Source organism: Ammodytes marinus, assembly GCF_949987685.1.
Source record: "Ammodytes marinus genome assembly, chromosome: 15".
NCBI lineage: Eukaryota > Metazoa > Chordata > Actinopteri > Uranoscopiformes > Ammodytidae > Ammodytes > Ammodytes marinus.
Window position 1 is genome coordinate 17,356,705 of NC_137219.1, and position 18,503 is coordinate 17,375,207.

Sequence of the window (18,503 nt, forward strand, 5' to 3'; positions counted from 1 at the left end):
CGTTACATTTAATGGTCTTGTCTACCTCAAATTCTACTAAATCCAAAGGCCATAAACCTGTGGTTTTTGAGATCAATTTTCACATCAAACCAAACAGCATAACAGAGCACCACTTCAAACATCTGCCCGAGTGAACTCTGAGGAGGCACTAGGGAGAGAAGGCAACATGTGCAACTACAGCACACATGGACGTCCGCGGGGAGCCGGCAACAGAATAATAAACAGACCAAAGACTGCCGGTCACTAACAGGGTTTATTGTGCATGGCTGAGCCCCCCTCAGACAGACAGAGAAAACAAGCAACAAAAAAAGAAGGAGAAATATGGAGGGATGGCCAGAGATCTTGGGTAAATGTTCTGTGCATGTCTCCAGCTGTAAACACTCGCCGTCTGTTTACTCTTTCTGGACGCCAACACTCAGACATCATCTTTAAATAGATATGGACCAGGTGTCTCCATACCACAGGCTTATTTAGAAGGCCATAATAGGATACATAGGCTATTAAAGACAGAAGAAGAAGAAGCCGTCAGAAACTGAATGAGGAGCGGTTATCCACTCTGCTGACAACTGGCGAGTGAGTGGAGGGTTTAGAAAAACACATCTAATCGAAATGCATTACAGTTAATGACAACAGAAGGCATTGTGAAGGTCTGCTGACTATCGCCCTGTCCGATAAATGTCTCCTTTGGGCTGAGGGAACTAGGGTTGGGGGGGAGGAGAGGAGAGGAGAGCCAGGAGGACACAGTTAGGCCTGGGGGCACGGACAGTTGAACACAGAGGACGGAGCTAAGCTGAAAAGTGGCTTTGTGGTTTGAAATTGGTGTTCCTGAAAAATGTCCTGTAGTCACAACAAACAGAGGACACGACACCGGGCCAAGCTCTGTTGACTGGCCAGAGTCACAGTGTAGGAAATGAAGCTATCAGAGCAGGGAGAGGCATCATCAGGAAGCACCTGGCATCCTTCATGTGGGTGCTGGGGAACATCCAGGTTCAAACGGACACTGCAGCATGGTTTACCTTCCAATACAGTCATTTTATCAACTGTTCCATTAGTAAAGACGGTTGGAGGTATTAGCCCACAATGCCCTTTCTCTAGCATTCTGCCCTCAAGGGTCATGGGTTATGTCTGTATCTCTGCTGAGGTGACAGTGTATTGAGAGATGAAGTGGTCCAGAGGTCACTGCTGATGTGTAACATTGCGTCTGCGAAGGATGTCACTGTCAAAAAGCAAACTACCAGTGGTTTAAAATAGGTTAAATAAAGGGAACTTATTTATATAGATAACTCAAAATGTAGCTGCATTTTATAGGAGGGGTTTCTGAGATGATAGACGACAGTGATTACTGTAATAATGAGGAGAAAGAGCATGAACTATCCCTTGTGGCACACTCCAGCGCCCAGGTGAATGTATGCGTCTACATGCTGCCTCATGCACTTCACTCACAGTGGGCCAATTTAGGGCATCTGGGACGAGGTGATTGAAAATGAAGGAGGGCTGGGGGACACAGTGTGGAGAAGTATGTACTGTCTGTTGATTACAGGTTGTTTAACCAGTGAGAGACAAGACAGAGGGCTCCTTTGAGAATAGTGGGGCTGTGATTAAGAAGGCTGTAAGTGGCACATATACTGTAGTAGACAGACTGACACTGTAGACTGTCCAATAAATCACGGGTGGCATGTCCCAAAGTCAAAATAGCTGGGACATATGATTTTTTTTTTTAAATCACAAACTGACCTATGGTAACCTGGCTCTTTGGAAACTGATTTGAGACGGATGACAACGTGTAAGGTTACCCTCTGCTTAATGATTTTGACCTCATAGTAAGGTCAAATTATTACATGATATCCCCATTTATGCAGGTCAGCGACAGAAGAACATCCCTGCAACTGGTAGGAGTTTAACATCCAGGCTGTCTCAAGGGCACTAAACTTATGTTGGTGTTTGATGTTTCCTATAGCTGAAAGAAGCCCACGACAGCGGGACAAGCATGCAAAAACACCAGTCTGAGGCTGACCCTTTAGTAATATGTAACATTGTGTAAGTGCCTGTGTAATCCACAAACAAATAGGGAATCCACACCATTACAACACAACCACAGCGCAATTCCCATCAGCAAATGGCTATGGCAAAACCCATCTTCTTGACTATAGATACTTCATACATTATAATACTTGCTCTTCAACATTTCCTAAAACAGAGGCATCTGCCTTATCCCAATACAGTTCGCACAGACATCTCCCCAAGCCCAGAGGAGATCATAGGAAATACACCCAGTGATGCCATCGGTGACATAACTGACCCATATCTAAACTTTTTTTCTATGATAGCCCATGCTATGAAAATGTCCAATCCACAATGTCAGGGTGCACAAGTAAATAGCAGATGTGAGAAAACCCAGAGATAACACACTTTCAATACTCACTCAAAGGTGAAGAAAAGTCCACATGTCACTAGAATGAGGACAAGGGTGAGGTAGAAGACCCCTGCCTGTTTGGCCATCATAATCCTCCCATTGCAGTAGAATTTATTCCGACCTTGGAAGGACTCCCACTTCCTCTTCTTTGGGGTCCTTTTCTTGTAAGGGGTCTCCATTGGCGTGGAGCTGCGAGTGCTTATTTGGCTGTACTCGCACTCTCTCATGGACTCAGACACCCCGAGATGCATCAATTACTGATTGTAATCCCCACACCTGAATAAATCCCGGGGCAGATGTGCCTCTGTGGAAAGAATAAACCAGTTCAGTTGCGAGACAAGCCAGTACCACAACTTTTCAGGCACACGTCTGGGGTGAGGTGTAGGTGGGGAAAAAAGTTTGAAAAGTGCAAGACACACTTCCTGTTATTAATCATATCTAGTAGCTTTTAAAAGACAAATCATGTCAGAAGGGAAAGTTTGGCTAATCTAACGTTAGCTAACTTTGCAAATAACTTCAGTAGCAGACTACACATAGCAGTTTTACGTAAAAAGCGCCTTTGTTAGCAAGCAACCTGGTTAGCATTGTATAGCAACTGTATCTAAAGTGGCGCTAAAGGCTAACGCGGCTAGCAAGTTGATAAAATAAATGGTTAGCACGTTGGCCAACTTGTGCAAATTAAGTAAGGGCTAGCTTGCTTCACCCACGTAAACCGCATGCTTTGACTTGGATAATTTACTCTAAAAGGCCAAGAGGAGCTAAAGAAAATGAAGGTTTGAGTGTGCTGTGCTGTCAGCCACATAACATTGCGGACAACGGGGCTTCACGCCCCGGCGGCGTCTCCCTGCTCAGCCCGCTGAAGCGCAGCCTTACCAAGGGAAAGTCACGGTGGTCGCCGTCGTGTTATTGAGGTGTTCTCACGTAGCTATTCCTCTCGTTATCCAGGTTTGTTACGAACCGACGACAAATCGATGAACACCATTTTACAAGTTAAAAGGTGGAAAAAAAACTATATTAATTGGCTCCTCGTCGCCGACGTAGAAGAACTTGGGTATGGAAAGGAAAGAGGAATCAGAAGAGAAAAAGGAAAAGACCACAACACGGGGAGCCCTCAGTCGAGCTCCAGCATCCTGACTGGCCGTCGCTCAAAGATACACTACGAGTCTTCGTTCACACAACCGACCTTGTAGCCATATGTCCCAAGTGTTTCACAATCGGCGAATAATCATCAGAAATCTTCAATCAGTTGCGTTTTCCCAGAAAAAAAAAGTTGCAGCATTCCCCAAGAAGCGTGCAGACAGGCCAGTCGACAAGGATCCGTGCACATCGTGTTCCTATCCACGCACGGCGCTGCTATCCTCGCAAACAACCAACATCAACATGGGAGTATAGAAGAGCAGAGCAGAGCCTCCCAGCCTGCTCCTCCTCCTCCGAACGAGGCTGAAGTCTCACTGCTGCTGAGGGGGATGCAAAAGGGACGACGTTCCGTTACAGGGGTTCCCAAGCCGTGGTCCAGGGGCCTCCGTGCGTCCGTTCGGGGTTTCCTACCAGCAGTGGCGTGTCCAGTTGAGGGGGGCGGGGTCACTGGGGTGTACTGTAGTCAGAATGCCAACGTCATGCATGAGTGCAACCCTGCACACCAAGGAAGCTTGTTTAATTGTGCTTTTAGTCTTTCTTGATTATTAATCATTTCAGAAAGGCTGAACTTATTGTCAGCTAATAATATGTTATCAGGTGGCTGCTAAGAGAGGGGTTCAGTGGTAAAAATAATCTATATATTTCTAACGGTCAACACATCTTGTGATAATTGCCTGTGTAGCTAAAACCTGATAAATAATTGTTATTCAAATTTGTTGTATATATAATATTTACGTTGTAACTATCAGTCAAGACAGTGTCCCTGGGTTTACCCATCAACAAATGGTTACGGTTAACAAATAGTTTATTTTAAGCTTAGGAATTAGAAAAAGTTGATAAGCCTTTAGTGCCTTGTTCTCACTTGCAACACAAATTAAATTAGTAGTAATTTTTACTGAAATGCCACCTCAAAAGGAATCAATTATTGCATGAATCAACATGAGGAAATAACTGACGACCTACACAACAAACTTTAAAATTGACAGTAAAACATCCAAAAAATGGGGACAGCGGTATTTCTTTTGTTTCTACTGAAAGCAGACATGTTGTGATGTTGCCACATAGCCCATGCCTGGCTCATGCCAAGTACAATCCTCTGATGATATAATTTCCTGTTCAGCCACACATTACTAAAAGTGATTGCATCATCAGCCCACAGCTCCTCTGTCATCTGTCCTCCTCTTGCCACCTACACACACACACACACACACACACACACACACACCTACACACACACACACACACACCTACACACACACACACACACACACACACACACACACACACACACAACTCCTCATCTTAACTCTCAACAGCCTCACAATTATTCACTTTCTCGGAAAAGAAGTCTGTCTGCATTTAATGTAATGTGAGAGGACTTAATTGTTCAGCACCAAACATCACGCATGGGAGGGTAACATTTCCTCCCACTCCACTTTTATCTTCTGCCAGTGCATTCATTTATATGAAAGTAGAATTTAGCATTCTCTGAGCCTAATTATTAGATTGGAAATTAAAACATCAATACCCATCATCTGACACACACACACACGCACGCGCACACACACACACACACACACACACAAACAAACCACATTAGCTCACACAGCTGTCTGACAATGTTACATTTCTGGAAGTGTACAGTAGGGCAAGTTCCTTGTGTCACGCATCTTGACTGAAAGCACGAACTGCTGCCACTGTGGGGCATGTGAAGCTATCAAAAGCCACATGTTTCACTTAATCTGTTGGAAAGCTGTGGATGTTTTCAATGGTTGCCAATGAACTGTAAGCCCCTCCAGAGCAAAGACTAATTCCTCAAGTGTGTGGGGCTCGTTAAGCAATGCGATGACATATGGCCGAAGCTCTGTTTGTGTTGGGAAATGGGTGGACATGATAGGGGCCTTTGAGTCCTCATCCAAGAACAACACGGGCCTTAATCACGTCCTGCCAAGGCCCTTCATCCAGGCAATAGTGTTTCACTTAGAGAGGATGAAAGGACACCGTGGTTTCAAAGCCTCATCAAGAGTCAAAAATGTTCTCCCTATGGCTGCAATTAGTGGATGCATCCTGATTTGGTAAACACTCAGTTTATGCCACGACTACCACACTTATACCATAATACACCTCCGGAAAGGTCAGATCAGTCCCCTTTGTTTTCACCCAACACTTATTCATCTAGCGGAGAGAGGCATGGGCAGGGCAGGGTAACCCGGGCAAGCGTCAGCCAATGACGGGCCTGGCTTTGGCTTCCTCTCACAGCCACCACATTCACCGTTAGAGCTCGATGACTCAGCATCTCGAAAGGCATAGGAGTGTGGGAGTTTTTTTCTTCCTCCCCATGGTTGGCTGCCTACGTGAAATGCATCCTCCATCAACGATTAAGTACAGCAACCCACTTCCCAGCCAACGTCTAAAATGAAAGGCACTCCAAAAGGCATGTTGGCTGGGTCTCTGTTTTTTTATGTGCTGGTGCATACATGCAGCTACAACAACACACACAGCCACCGGTAAAAAGACACAGCCAAGAAGCAAATGCATATTTTCTTTTTCCTCAGAAATGTGCTTCAGTTAGAAAATCAATCAGGCTCGTAGCAATCTCTCATGCGGGTTGGCCTGGCAGGGAGATTTTAATAAGATGAAGATGAGTGACTGTAGCTCTCTGCAGCCAAGCATCCCAGTTTACAATAATTCTTTGGACACCAACCTGTTTATTGCCATGCAGTGTCAACCTGAGGAATGCTATTATTAAAGGCAGCTTAAGACAGGACTTAATATTTTGCCCGGTTTTTGCTCCTCTTTCTTATAAATTGATGCTAGGAAATGTACTCTACTCAAGTGAAAGGGACTGTAGTGCATTTTGATTTTAGTGACGAGACAGTAGGGAGAGACTGTCTGTGTATGCTTGTAAATGCAATTCCTATCTGATGTCTGTGTTTACACAGGCAATACAACTTGGCATGGCTTTGTTAAAAGAGAGACCTACTGTATGTGCATGGGCCATCTGCAAAAGGTTTAAATAAGAGAAATAATACTAATGCATTTGTAAACTGTAAAGTGAATATGAAACTACAAGTGTGCTACCCATTTATAGCACACCCATTGATATTGGCAAAAGTCAGAAATCTAAATAAAGCTGCCAAATATAATCTAGTCATGGAATTGAATTGTCCTTTTTTTAAATCATAAGTTCAGCAATGGGGTTATGGTATGGTATCCAGTTTAAAAAAAAATATCACGGGTGTCTTCTTGTTTGTGGACTTTAACCTTGTCCATGTGTGTCCATGCTCAAAAGTACAATCACCCCTGATGATGCTTCTCAAAAGAGCAATAGGCCAGGGAAGATATCTTGACTTGTCACATGCAGGAGGAGAAAATAGCACAGGTGTTGATAATACAAATCAATGATGGTTGTATTCTATTTAGCAGCTTTAGGTTTTGTCCAGGGTCCTGGTATTGTTTAGTGACTTGGGCCCTCTCGCATGTTATTAAACACCCATGGTTTTTCTACTGTAACATGTTAAATTGTCTGCTGTGAAAAAGCCCTTTGATGCATAATGCATGTGCTCTTTATCTTATTGGATAAGGGTCAATAGTGTAGACAACGCAGAAAAGACATGTAGGTTGCGTTCCAAATCACATACACTTTTTTTTAAAGTACTATTCTACATACTAAATCTGACCATAAAGATAATCTAGGTAGCACACAGTAGGGCAGGCATTCAATTGGGACATACTTTTACTTAGTTATTTCATCATAAGATTTCGCCTTGGTCTTGCCTCTTGCTTTTATATCTGTCGCATCTCTGGTTGTTTTTATACAGAGGCTCCGTCGATGTGATGTCACTTCCGGTGCGCACTGGATTGTGGGTCAGAATCGTCGAAATAGCATTCTGATTTCAACACTAGATATATTGGCCGGATGATTGAAGTGGACATCTGTGTATTTTTGAGCATACTAAAATTGACCACAAGAATTAGGACATCCTAAACCTTTTTTCTACCATACTAAATAGCAGAAAGTATGGGGATTGGAACGCAGGGGTAGTGTTTATCTATGCTGCAGGAAGGTCTTCCTATGGGTACAAGCACCACTCCCCTTTTCACACTAGCCCTTTCAATTTTTATTTTATTTCTCGGGCTCAGGTGGTGTCGTTCTAGAGAACACTAGTTCCCTTAAAGTTAAGGGGTATGGTGTTTTGATGCGAAAAGGTACTTGATGATGGCAAGAAGGGTCGATTATCTCTCGTTATTGAGAGAACTATGAAAACTGAACTTTTGAGTGGAACTGTTCAAACTGACTTTGGGGTCCCATCAGTACAATAACTACTCAGGGTACTTATTTTCTCATTGGACCCAGACTACAGCGCATCCAGAGTTTAACAATATCATGTGACCAATAAATGGGTAAACCAATTCATTTCTTATAATCCTTTAGAAAGCAGCCTACATTTTGAGGGATGATTGCGTACCTGTCCTGCAGTGACATTTAGAAATTCAACAACAAACTGAGGGAGTGAATCGGTCTTGGACACAATGATTTTGACCTATTGATAAATGCACATACAGCTCACTTAAGTTTTGTCCTTCTGATCCGTCTCACAATGTAACTGAGGGTCGGTATTGCTACCAAGTTTCACAATGAATGCATGTTTCGAGATATGACTTTTTTTGTTTGTTGCTGTACTAACCGGAAACGGCCCCACTTTTATCAGCGCCTGGAATGATAATGCAAAATTGTCTGTGGTAGGTTTCTCTATCTTCAGACAGACTGTTTTTTTCTCTTCAGATGATTTTCAAACAGTGGTTTGTGAACTGGAACAGCCACACGTTACATGGTTCACTGATGGGGAAGGACTGACATTTTTCTCTAAGAACTCATATTACCGCTTCCATTTACTAGGCAGTAAAGCTAATTACAAAATATTATTGTCAGCTTTGCAGTTAAAGCTGATCTAAAAATATTTGTTTCAGAAGTGTCTTATTCAACACCTTCAAAATAAAATGATGTACATGATTTAATACAGCTGCCTTGTGTATGTTCTAGCGGTGATTAAGAGATAAAAATTGAGATTTATAGATAGCATTTTTTTTGCACAATAGGTCTCTTTATAGGTACCTGAATAGCAGCCATCTTGAGGTAGAATATATCGCAGTAAACACTGTGATCTGGAACTCTTATCTCTCAGGACCCCTTCGCGTGCAGCTCTTCAGTCATCACCTTACCGGCTGGATGGAGTCAGTCGTGTCTGTGATCAAATGGTTTTTGAATGAAATCAATAAAAGGCAGTCCATGTAAGCAGTTGATGTTTGTTTTATTGGCCTATAAGATTGTCTGGACATAATGCAACGTCTCCGGTGCTTAACGATGTTCATCGTACATTTATTTGTGACATGTGCAGCACAGAGTATAAATGTGTATACTGAATAAAAGAGAGACATGGAGTCATACGAAAAAAAGGCAAATTTTACAATGAGCTTTTCAGGACATTTTGAAGGTTCTTTTCACACGTTTCTTTGAGAGCGTTATCTAGATTCAAAAATATGCCCACTGACATGAATGTAGGACGGTAACGGACAGAAATGTGTTCAGTTCTCTGAAGTAACCCGGCCTAGATATCCTTCTCACCCTGGCACTTCCACGTTTGATTACCAAAGCGATTGTTTTCTCAGCTATAATACAATGCATACAGGAATTTTTTACATTGAAACATCAGTTACATCTGCCATGTTCAAATATTTGACCCCATTAACAAAATATGTATAATAACAATAACAAATTTTTACCAACAATAAAAGCATTTGTTATAGTCAGAAAGTCCCATCTCTTGCTATGCTTGACTGAGACTGAAAGAATGATGTGCGTCCATGGTACAACGGTTTATATATACACAGTGATGAAAAAATACAGACATAACACAAGTGCTTTAGGAAACACAAAGTTCATCTGTGACAGTCGTTGAGGCTATGATTGATAAATTAGACACTTCCTTTGACAGACGTTCCTCTCTCATGTTGATTGGCTGGTGCAATGCTGCCTCCTCATGGCTTAAAGCACTCACTGCAGGTCTCTTTAAAGATTTACATTGTCTCGTTCTAAAAAAAAGAAAAGAAAAAGGGACAACTTGCTCTAGTCCTATTGCACAATTTATCTTCCAGCGGTGGAGACGTATACATTTCCATTTTAAAAAGTCAGTGTTTTTTCCCCCACGAGTGTTGGCAAAAAAGTTGAAACTACTGTACAGTGTCACATTTTAAATAAATACTCTCCATTAACAAAATGTTGATGAGTATATTAAGCATTTATAAAACTGAAAAACATCTCAACGACTTATCGACTCAAAAGGAACCCACATAATTCAGCACCAAGATCTGGTGGCAGCTTTGGCTGAAAAGAGGAACACAAAAAAACAAACAAACGGCAAACAAAATACCAAACGTAGCCATCCAACACCAGCAGGTATTAAATATTTGTATTAAAATGAGCTTTCAAATCCCAAACCCACTTCTTTCTTTTTTTTTAAACAGGAACCAGAAGCTATACATATATAGAGATATTTTGTTTATGTGGATATTTCTTTTTAAAAAAACAAACATTTCCTGTCACTTTGATAAATAAAAATAGAAAACCACAGAAATATCTTGTCCGCCTTTAGCGTCTGCAGAGCGAGTCCCGCCTCTCCTCCTGTCATGATTTCCCCAAATAAAAGAGAACTTGGCAAATAATGGCCGCAACTCCCGCGTTGAGCACGGAGGAAATGGAGATGTCTAACAATCGGCTTTCGTAAAGCACAAACTCTGTCTTGTTCTCCACCACCTTAGCCATGGCCAACAGGCCTTTAGCTGCTCTGCACATCATGTTTATGCTTGGCGGGTCCATGGGGGGGTGCCCCATGTGCAGCAAGCTGTGGGGGTTCTGTTGATACTGCGCCATGCTAACACCATCCTCCAAGAAGCCTACCAAATTACCCACGCTGCCCTTCTGCACGGCTATGGCACGGGCCGCCGTGGGGTCTCCTTGCGCCAGGTGGGAGAGGACAGCCACTGCCATCTCCCTGTACACCTGGGCCTTCCTCTGCCCCACGAAGCGGATCAGGATGGTGAAGAGTTTCTCCTGCCGGCTGAAAGGCGGAGTAGCCAGCAGGAGGTCCACGTTGTCTCCCTGGATGCTCAGCTTGCAGAGACACTCCAGCACCAGCTTCTGGGGGCTGAGCTGGGAGTGGGGCGCTGCTGAAGGGAAGGGGTCCTGGGCCTCGGCAGAAGGGCAAACCATCCAGTGGAGAAGGCCATCCAGGACGGGGAGGCAGATGGTGTCGGGGTAGGTGGAGAAATCCAGCTGACCCGCCATGTTGGCCAAAGTGACCATGGCGTTCTCCCTGAGCAGACCCAGACACTCCCACCACCACTCCTCTTTGCTAGTGGACAGCCCCTGCTCCTCCTGCTGCTGCTGCTGTGTGTCTCTCTGGTAGCCAGGAGACGACCTGTTCCTCTCAGGGTGCTGGTGGTGCAGTAGGAGCAGCCTGCCCAGGAGGAGAACCAGAGCCGGGTGGCGTGACATGTCGGAGTCGTTCCCCGGGATGAAGGAGAGGCTGCGGACGATGTTGGAGACGCAGAGGCAGCGTTTGGCCAGAGAGTCCTGCCAGGCGGAGGCGGTGGAGAGCGGAGCCTCGTCCAGGCAGCGGGGCTCGTCCTCCAGCAGAGTGATGTGGTCCCTCTCCCCGTCAGAGTGCACCCTGAAGGGGTAGGACGGCAGCGAGCGCGCCGGGTGGCCGTAGGAGAGGGCGTCCACCCGAGCACACAGCACGTCGTCGATGGTGGCGGTGATGTGTTCCGACGGTTGGTCCTTCCCGGCGTCCATCTTGTTTCCCTCTTTGTTCTGTTTTTCTTTTCTCGTCTTCTGGTCTGCGTCACTCCGCGGTTCAAACAGGGTCTGGATGTGCGCGGTTGAATCGCCTCCTCCAGCCTGCCAGTGCAACAGCCCGCTGGTGAATGCAGTGACGTAGCCCAAGCGCTCCGTCATGTCCTCCATCAGGTCCTCTTTGTGGACTATCTTGATGGGCAGCTTATCGTGTTTACTGGCTTGTTTGGGTTTAGGTTCCATGTCTGCAACGGGATTCTCGACACACTCCATTTTGCTCTCTGCGCCCTTTTCACTCTCCTCTTCTTCTCTTCCTTCTTTCTCTTCGTCCTCTACATTTTCCTCCTTCTTGACGCTCACCTCAGACTCCTGCTTCTCACTGTTTACCTCAGCTGGCCCTGAGTCTGACTCTGGATCAGCGGTGACTGGAGCTTCCTCCATGTTGCCTTCTGCTTGCTCCTCCTGCGTCTTTGCTTCTGCTGGAGCTGACTCGGGATCAGTTTGGACAGGGGGCTCTGTTTCCTCGTCAGGGATGTGTTCTTCCTCTTCTTCTTCCTTCTGATTAGCTGCAGGGTCCACAAGGCTTTTCTGAGCCCCGGCGGCACCCACCTCAAACTCTTCCAGAATGCCAAAGATCTCAATCAGGCAACGGCGGAAGTACTCCACGATCAGCTCCAGGAATCCAGGCAACTGGTCGGACAAAGATAGAAATGAATGTCAACTACTTAAGCAGAAGGAAATCAGACATGTGATGCGAAGAAGTCCCATGTGGTGAATGTTAGCCAAGGTTTATTATCTAGGCATAGAATATATCCTTTCCTTTTTCAAATAGTGATAATAGCTTGAATCCTTTGAACTACATTAACAAGTCAGAATGGCATAATGCATGTCTGAATATTTCCCCCTCACTGAGCTCCTTACTATTATAGGAAAGGTTAATCTGGCAGATCAGGTTTAAAGTCACACACTGGTGGACTATATGAATCGGTCCCGTCAGTCGGCAGGGATGGGAATGGTTTTTACCTGGGAGAGGTTAAAGGAGGCCACAGTGCTGTCGTCGTACAGCAGGATGTTGATGGTGTCTAGAGCCCATGTGCTCTCTGCCAGCAGACCAGACTTCAGAGACATCATCACGCGCCAGGCCTCCGGGGTTCCTGGGATGAAAAACAGTGGGATGTTAGCAACCAGGAAGAAAGAAAAACGGTGATCAGACATCGTCCAAATGATAAAAGGGACACTGAACAGAGCACACCATTGTAGTTCCTTTTAGAAGATTTACCTCATGTTGTGCTAGTTGAAGTTCTACATGATAATTAGGTTTAGGTGTACGAGGCAGATATAAATTGTTTTGGTTTATACAGCATAAAAAAATATTGTAAATCAGAATCCACAGCTTTTCAAGGTAAATAAATAAATAGAATTAACCAATCAGCAATGCATCTTCCAAAGTAGCCTGGTGAGACCAGCCTGATCTCACGAGTATCACATTTGTTTCTCTCTAGCAGAACAGTCTGGACATTCGCCAATCTCAGTGAGGAGAGGCCCCGTCAAAAAATTAACAGATTGAAGGCTAAATGAACCAATCAAGGGCTGCCTTTGACTAACGTAAGGAAAAGTGGGGAGGGCCTGTTCTGGCTGGAGGCTAGATTGACGGCTACATGAACCAATCAGAAGTGCATTCCACTAAGGGACGAATGGCCCGGTCATTTTTTGACCGGGTTCCTCCCCACAGAAATTAGAGAAAGCCCAGACTGATCTGCCGGAAAGAAATTAATCTAAAGCTCACAAGATCAGGCTGGTCTCGCCAGGCTACTCCCAAACCCCCCAATACCAACACATCCACCTCACAGCCCTATTCCAAAACTCCTTAATGAAATAATGGGACTGACCAGTGTCCTTGGAAGTGAGCTTGCGTCGGGGCTTGAGGGTGGGCATGGTGGACTCCACTGATCCCGGTGGGTAGTTGAGGTCCCGTCTCAGGTTGGGAGGAAACTGGCCGAGGGGTCCGAGGCCCTGCGAGCCCATCATGGTCATCCCAGGCTTGTGCATCTTCATGGGGGACATGAACTGTGCTTTGCTGGGCGACATCCTGGAGTCCATGGAGCGCTGGAAGGCCCCCGGGCTGGGCGCTCTGGGCAAGTGGTTGGCCATGGACGGAGAGTTGGAATAAGATGATGACTGCCGTGAAGACAGGGACTGCATTCCCCCTGACGACGACATGTAGGGAGAGTGACGGTGCCACTGCTCCTGACCGGGCCGCCCGTCCATGTCTTCTCTACCAAGGTAAGGTGGCATCTGGGATGGCGGCCCCTGTCTGTTGGGGTAAGGGTAGCCCAGGTCTGTCCTGGAGGGCCACATGTTGGGGCCATCGGCTGCATGGTTAGGTGTAGGCCCCCCACCCATCATACTGTGCTGGCTCTGACCCGAGGGGGCCATGCGGTCGCGGGGGTAAGGGAAGGGGAACTGTCCCTGGATGGGTCTGTGTTCAGGGCCGGAGTATCCTCCACCGTAGTGGTTGTATATCTCCTGCTGCTGGTTGGCGTACTGCATGGCGTACATGTCGCCCTCGTGTCTCTTGGGCGGGGGGCCGTACATGCTGTCCATGGGTCGTTTGTAGCCCTGCTGAAGCAAGAGGGCCCATAGTTAGTGATTGTTTTCTGTTAGTAAAGACACACAGCCACGGTAGATTCATTCTCATCATTAATTCATTATTGCCTAACTGATGTTCTATAATACTAATAATATTCATATTCATAATAACAGTCATGACCTCATCTATGTAGCACTCTTTTGCAAAGGTACAGCCCAAAGTATTAAAAGAGTGGTAGGAATACAAATAGTGAATATTACAGCAAATGTAAATAAGTAAATTCAAGCCTCACCAACAAACGCTTCTTTTTTAATTAAAATGTATGGTGATTTTAAAATATTTTTTAAAGGTTTTATGTGTATATAACTTGGTATCTGTGATGTGTTTTAATGCTGTTTGAAGAGTAGGAGGTGTGGTCACGTGTATATGCGTTTGACCAAAAGACCAGTTCCTACATTTGCCTGCAACTGTTGACAGTCTGACAGAATATGATCTGTTTAATATACCAGCATCAGCGGATACATAGGAGCTATCTGTGTGTGTGTGTGTAATAACGTTGACAGTGTAGTGCAGAGATGAAGCATCTGTTGTGGATTATATTTATAGTTATGAGTTTGATGTGGTTTTAATTCAGTTCAGAACGTCCGTGAAATGGCAAACAATAAGTAATACAGTGATAAAACAAAACCAAAGCACTGCCTCCTTTGGGCTCAAATGCAGTACATACAGTACATTATCTGTAAGTTAAACAGTGTCAATCGTTGGGATAAACAGTACTGACTACATACAATAAGCCCTCTCTCACCTGTTGTTGTGGGTACATCCCCGCTGGATGCATCCCGTATGGCATGCCCGGATACTGCTGACTGTAGCCATCGTGTCTGAAACACAACAGTGGGGTTCAAAGTAACAGTTACAGCAAAGTAACACACACACACACACACACACACACACACACACACACACACACACACACACACACACACACACACACACACACACACACACACACACACACACACACACACACACACACACACACACACACGGGGTGCTGACCTCTGCTGTGTCGGGTATCTACTGGGTGAGTACATGCTGCCCTCACTGTTAGAAGCTCCCATGTTGTTCTGACTGCCAGGCGGTCCCATGCTCCCCTCCATCCCCATGACATGGTCTGGTCTGAGGATCAAACAACAGGAAAGTCTTCATGCTTCTGACAATACATCACTATTACAATTTCTATTGTAAACACATGCATTTAATTATCCCATAAATTACTGGTGAATATTTTTAATATTTCAGTGATTCTTGAGAAGTGGGACAAAACAGGGTGCAATGTTGAAAAAATACAAACCCTATGTTTAGGCAAATTAAATTACATGTATGTATCCAACATATACTAAGCTACTGAGCTAAGGTTTGACACAACCTCCCAGCTGTTGTCCTTTTTATCAAAATGAACTTTTTACCTTGCTTCTCCTTTTTAACATGGGCTTTTTAGCTTGCCATTCCTTATTTTGTGTGAACTCCGTCAGAAACCAAAACACACAAATAAATGTTCCCTCATTTTATGCTAGACCCATGAGATGTATAGTGATCACAAATATTCACCGAAACTGATAGAGCCACAAAACAATATTTTCAAAATGTATATGAATATACATGTTTTTGACATATTTAACGTTTCTTAAACAGAACAAATAGAGTTTTTCTAGTGGCAGTTTGGTTTTTCTGTTGATGATAGGTGCTAGTATGAACTACTTCAGGAAAATAAAATGATCGAAACATTTCATATAACTTCTTCAGAAATTGTAAGTCGGTGTTGACGTATCATGGTTGTGACGCAGGACTTTCAAGATTTGTAATGTAAAATATTCTAAAACTACAACACTTATCAGAGCCTGTCTGACTCTAATGTACTCTGCACAGATAGCTTGTGACAATAGGTCCTTCACGGAGACAGCTGCCCCTCATATTTCCTGATTTTATTACATTTTAATGAAATGTCTGACGGTGGTGACAAAAAGTGTCCCCCCACTTAGAAACCTTATAAAACATGAATGTGTTGTAGAAAAACATTTGTTATTGATATGAGAGATTATTTAGTGTTGCCTTTGATGAAAAAAGCTCTTTTTAATCATTAAAGTACATTTTAATAGGTTTTATTGCATATGAAAGATTGAAACCTTCTCTGTGGACACACTGTTTTGGACGTCATGAGAGGATAACAAGTATCATAAATTTGACATAATAATAAAATTAAATTAAAGGGGATAATTGTGCTCCAGACATTCTATTCTTAATCCCTAATAACATCTACAATTTTAAATATTTTTATTTTGAAAGATAACAGCAGTTACATTTTGTCCCAGCCTTTTGTCCCGGTTCTCAAGAATCACTGATTTATTTTTTGGCATTTTTGCTTTTATTAGACAGTCTTGGAGAGACAGAGATGAAATGGGGCAGAGAGGGGAATGACATGCAGAGAACGACCAAGGGCCGGATTGGAACCCATGTTGCTGTGAAGAGGATTGAGCCTCTATGGAGGGGACGCTTAAACCACTACACCACACACCCCCTTGAATTACTTGTGAATATTGTCTTGGTTGCACATAAAAGGTAGGTACACACAGTATAACAAAAAAACTACAGAAGGTCTCAGTAGCTTAATATAATAAGGTTATGGGTTCACCGCCCTCTTCTGATGATTTGAGTGCCTACCTCCTGTCATAGCCTGGCCCGTATGGATACTGTGACCGTTGGCTCATGCTCAAAGCTGACGGGGGTCGACCATACATCTCCTGCATACCACCACCGGGCATCTGGCCTGGCATGTAGGGGTCAGCTCCAGCCACTGTGAAACGCAAAACAGGGACAATGTATCTCAGAATATCTAACATAATAATCAATGCAGACAACACGAACAAAGTGGAAATGACAATGATGTCCTGGAAACATGGCAACATAGCTCCAAACTCGCTGCTTTGAAACCATCTATGTTTAAAACACATGAACCATATTTCTTCTGCCTACCACCAGGGGGCAGCCTTCCTCCACGGATATTCCCCACTTGCCATGATTAAACCCTATTGTTCAGAGAGGCTGCAACTGTTGTTATGCAGCTAACATCCACCATATTATTAATTCAGACTCCATTCTCCTCAGCCTTCAGAAGAGCCGCTATCCTTTACTGAAACTACTGTTTGTTCTGAACACTAAACCACGAGAGTCGGTCCAAACAGGTGCTTCTCAGCAGGACGGCAAAGGATGAAAGGTGGGAGACGAAGAGGATAAAAAGGACCAACACAGTGAGTATGAGACGAAGGCTTAGCTACAAGAACATCAGACGATCTGCGGTGTTTTTCGATAAAGGAATGTGCGGTGTAACAAATAGTTCTCATCTCCTTTCATAGTTATAAAACGCACACACACACACACACACACACACACACACACACACACACACACACACACACACACACACACACACACACATCTCTCTTGATCTAAGACGACATGGTGACTAGACAATGAATTACACCTACAAGACCAAATGAAAGAAAATTGGCTTTGGGACACGAGTTGTTTGACAAAGAGCCATGTAAGTTTATATAAAGTTCAGGATGAAGTTCTAATTTTAAGGTGGAGTAGGTGATTCTGGAGAAAGCTTGTTGTCATAATGATTTTCTTTTGTTAAAATCAGTGAATATCTCATGGTCCGCTACCTGTCCGCACTGTGAATGTGGTCTAATGTTAATACACAGCCTAGGCTCTGTAATCGATGCCAGCTACAGCGGGGCCACTTTGTTTACATACAGCACCAGTTTACAGAGCCTAGGCTGTGTATTCAAAACAGATTTCATTCAGCACGCGCACACACAGTGCGGACAAGTAGCTGATTTTTTACGGATTTTGACAACAAGTGTTCTCCAGGATCGCGGCCTCCACCTTTAAATATATACTTTTAAGGCTAGGTACATGGTGTATAAAACAACACAAAATAGTTGATTAAAACGGTTTTCGCGGTTAATTGCTACACAGTTCTAGTCAAACAAGTCACACAAAATATTCAGTGAAAGTGGAGACACTGCCTGGTGTAGTAGGGCTTAGTGTTTTTTGGGTGTAAAGGGTTGTCACAGCGTGTGCCTCACTCACTCTTTCTCATGCCGGCGAAGGGGTCCTTGGTGTCGTACTGCATTCTCATCATCATGTCAGGCATGCTGAGGCCCTGCTGGTACGGAGCTGAAGGGGGGAGGGAGGCCGCACGCTTCTGGAAGGCCGGGTCGCTCACCTCCGAGAAGGGGTCCTGCACACTCACACTGCTCCTGGACCAAATGGGGAGAATGTGGAAGAGAGTGGAAGATTATGAGACACAATGACAATATAAATGTGATGTGTGTTGTGGAGGAGTTTTTTTTTCTAAATCTAAGGCTTTTATTTATTTTTTCATTTTTTTCATTGTTTTAATTGTGTCATTTTGATATGAAACACAAGTATACAAAAAAAAA

At 44.2% G+C, this 18,503-nt stretch overlaps 2 protein-coding genes across 4 annotated transcripts in view; both read right to left on the reverse strand.

The window, feature by feature from the left end:
• zdhhc14 (zDHHC palmitoyltransferase 14) overlaps positions 1-3,898 on the reverse strand; it is a 46,109-nt gene extending 42,211 nt beyond the window's left edge. Inside the window, exons 1-2 of one of the 3 annotated variants that reach the window (XM_080042679.1) lie at positions 3,597-3,898; positions 2,423-2,717 (exon numbers count right to left, since the gene is read on the reverse strand). In XM_080042679.1, coding sequence (XP_079898805.1) covers positions 2,423-2,664 — 242 coding nt within the window. In that variant the 5' untranslated portion in view covers positions 2,665-2,717; positions 3,597-3,898. Of the gene's footprint in view, positions 1-2,422; positions 2,718-3,286 lie in introns of all 3 variants that reach the window. The other 2 variants (XM_080042678.1, XM_080042680.1) reach the window with 2 other exon arrangements.
• Positions 3,899-8,873: 4,975 nt separating this feature from the next.
• Positions 8,874-18,503, reverse strand: part of arid1b (AT-rich interactive domain 1B) — a 163,767-nt gene continuing 154,137 nt past the window's right edge. Inside the window, exons 15-21 of the mRNA XM_080042715.1 lie at positions 18,151-18,320; positions 16,717-16,849; positions 15,055-15,174; positions 14,801-14,876; positions 13,295-14,024; positions 12,429-12,559; positions 8,874-12,095 (exon numbers count right to left, since the gene is read on the reverse strand). Coding sequence (XP_079898841.1) covers positions 10,236-12,095; positions 12,429-12,559; positions 13,295-14,024; positions 14,801-14,876; positions 15,055-15,174; positions 16,717-16,849; positions 18,151-18,320 — 3,220 coding nt within the window. The 3' untranslated portion in view covers positions 8,874-10,235. The remainder of the gene's footprint in view (positions 12,096-12,428; positions 12,560-13,294; positions 14,025-14,800; positions 14,877-15,054; positions 15,175-16,716; positions 16,850-18,150; positions 18,321-18,503) is intronic.